This window comes from Rhinolophus sinicus, linkage group LG06, assembly GCF_036562045.2.
Source record: "Rhinolophus sinicus isolate RSC01 linkage group LG06, ASM3656204v1, whole genome shotgun sequence".
Taxonomy (NCBI): domain Eukaryota; kingdom Metazoa; phylum Chordata; class Mammalia; order Chiroptera; family Rhinolophidae; genus Rhinolophus; species Rhinolophus sinicus.
In genome coordinates this window covers 121,545,737-121,548,432 of record NC_133756.1, presented here as the reverse complement: position 1 = coordinate 121,548,432, position 2,696 = coordinate 121,545,737, and the positions used below count along the sequence as shown (strand labels likewise).

Here is a 2,696-nt window from a genome sequence, read left to right as displayed (position 1 = left end):
CCCCTTTCCTGTTACCATCACCCGCCTCTAAAAAGAAAAAAAGGAAAAAGAAAAGACTATGTAACCACTTTGGAATCCAAAAAGAAAGCTCACAGCCAACACAGCTTCACTGACATGGATGCTTGGGAGCAAGAATAATTAAAATCATACATCGAGACAGGAATGAATCATGAGCTGTGGCATTTATAGCCTTATCATGTCAAAACTCTATGTGTTTTCTAGTTGGAAGACAGAAATAAGCCCAGGCCATCATACCAGAGAGACTCGCATGATCATTCTCCAGGATGGCCTATCCAAGCTGGTCAGAAGTTCTTCTGTATTGTCACATTCCTGGAAACAGAAAACTAAGATCTATTTAGATAACTAACTAGGCAAACAGCCCAATGGGTTGGATGCTGTAATCACCAAGACATTCAACAGGATCCTTGTCCTCCCATGTTTGGTAGGAAATGAGGACACTGAGGAGGTTATCCTGCTCACCTGCCATCCAATGAGAATATACGGAGGACCCGTGAACGAATCTCCTTGGTCTTGGCCCCATAGACAATGGGGTTGACCACAGGTGGTAGTAGCAGATAGATATTAGCCATAATCACATGGAGCAGGGACGTAGGGCCACCCAGCCTGTGCACCACTGAGAGCCCAATGAGGGGCACATAGAAGACCAGCACAGCACAGAGATGGGAGATGCAGGTGTTCAAGGCCTTGAGTGCTGCCCCCCAAGAGGACAGGTCCAACACAGCCCTCAGGATGAGGATGTAGGAGAGGCCAATAAAGAGGGAATCCACACCCATGACTGAGAGGATGATAAAGAGCCCGTACACTACATTGACCGTGGTGTCAGTACAGGACAGCTTCATAATATCTTGGTGTAAACAGTAGGAGTGTGTCACAGTATGCGTTTGGCAGTATGACAGCCGCTTCAGGATGAAGGGCAGTGGGAAGAACAATACAAATCCCCTAGTCAGGGCAGCTAGTCCGATCTTGGCAACAGTAGGCCTTGTGAGCACAGAAGCATGCCGCAGTGGGTGGCAGATGGCCACAAAGCGATCAAAAGCCATGGCCAGCAGGACAGCTGACTCCATGGCTGACAGGGCATGGATAAGAAACATCTGGGCCAGACAAACATTGAACTCAATCTCCTGGATGCCTGTCAAGAAGAGGCTGGCCATCTTGGGCATGGTGACAGAGGAAAGGACTAGGTCAGCGGTGGAAAGCATGGCCAGGAAGAGGTACATGGGCTCATGCAGTTGCCTTTCCATGCGGATAATGAGGACAATGGCCAGGTTTCCCAGGGTGGCTAAGCCATACATAAAACACAGTGGGAAAGCAAGCCAAAAATGTATGTTAGGCCCCAGGCCGGGGATGCCCACCAGGAGGAAATATGCTGGGTGAACCAGAGTTCCATTTGGAGTAGCCATGACAGGAAACAAGAGCTGAGGCTTTTGAATCCCAAGTCCAGAGTCTATGAAAGGAAAAAGGAAGAAATATCATTCAGCCATGCCTCAGAGGAGAGAAAGGTCTTATAAGGAAAGGGCAGTGGAGTAGTGATGGCAGCAAAGAGTACTTCTGAACTCTCTCTGCTCTAATTCTCCTTAAACACAATCCCTGGAGGTCTCATTAATCTCAGTGTGTGACAACCACTCAGCAAACATATGCAATAGCTCCTCATTTCCAGAGCTGATGTTGCTGACCTGGGGCACTGCTCTTGGCCACTTTCCCAACAGGGTTGACGGGCTTGCACAGAACCTTCCAGACTGAACCCAGCTTTAGTGCATGTGGGGTTAGGGCTGGTTTGGATTCAGAGTTTGAGGCTCAGTCTGTGGTTGCCTTTAAGACCACTCTGATCTAATTTAGGGCAGGAAGAAGGGTTTCAGTCTGGGACTGGACTTCAAGAGACAAGTTTGTGTTTAGGCCTAAGTAGCATTTCTCAGACATCCCTGATAGATTCATCTGAAGCCAGTTATTGAAAACACTATCCCTCCAGGTCCTACTCCAAGACCAGAGAATCAAAATTTCCATGGAGGGCTCAGAAATATGGTTTAAAAAAAAAGTAAGTCCCTCTTCCCAGTGATATTTTTTAATCAGAGAAATTGGGAAAAGCTGTTCTGATTATCTGGGCGGTAGGGAGATGAGGGAAAAGAAAGATTATCATTCCCAGCCCCCAGCAAAGAATAGAACAGAATCTTTCATCAGGATCTCTCAAGGCTCACATGACAGTCAGTTCCAGCTTGCGCTTGGCTGGGGGGTGACATGGAACCCAGAAGCATCTGAGACATGGAAAGAAAATCAGTCCATGTTACTGGTGGTGCTATCTGGTGTCCACACATTCCCCCTTTCTCCACCACTCTCCCTGGAGGTCACATAACACCCCAGGCTCAACTTTTATTTTTCTGCACAGATCACTCTGTACTAAGCCTCTGTCCTGAGATCCAGACCCATATAACCTGCTGCCTCTTCATACTTCTACTTGGATAGCCCACGGACCTCATACTCATCTTGCCCCAAAGAGGACCCCCTCCGAACAGTACCACTCAGTCACCCAAGTCATCTGCTCCCATCTAAGTCCCATCTTGATTTCTGCTCTTTCACCTCCATGTGTGGTTTTGCTTTTCCAATTAATCTTTTATGGCCTTTCCTCTTATTTAACACACCCTCCCACCCCCTAACCTCATTATATCATCCATTATGCTCTG

The 2,696-nt window shown here is 47.5% G+C and overlaps 1 protein-coding gene across 1 annotated transcript; it reads right to left on the bottom strand.

The window, feature by feature from the left end:
- Positions 1-476: 476 nt before the first annotated feature.
- OR51D1 (olfactory receptor family 51 subfamily D member 1) lies at positions 477-1,445 on the bottom strand. Its single transcript, XM_019715831.2, has one exon. It carries the CDS (start codon positions 1,419-1,421, stop codon positions 477-479), a length of 945 nt encoding a protein of 314 aa, XP_019571390.2. The 5' UTR covers positions 1,422-1,445.
- Positions 1,446-2,696: the final 1,251 nt, after the last annotated feature.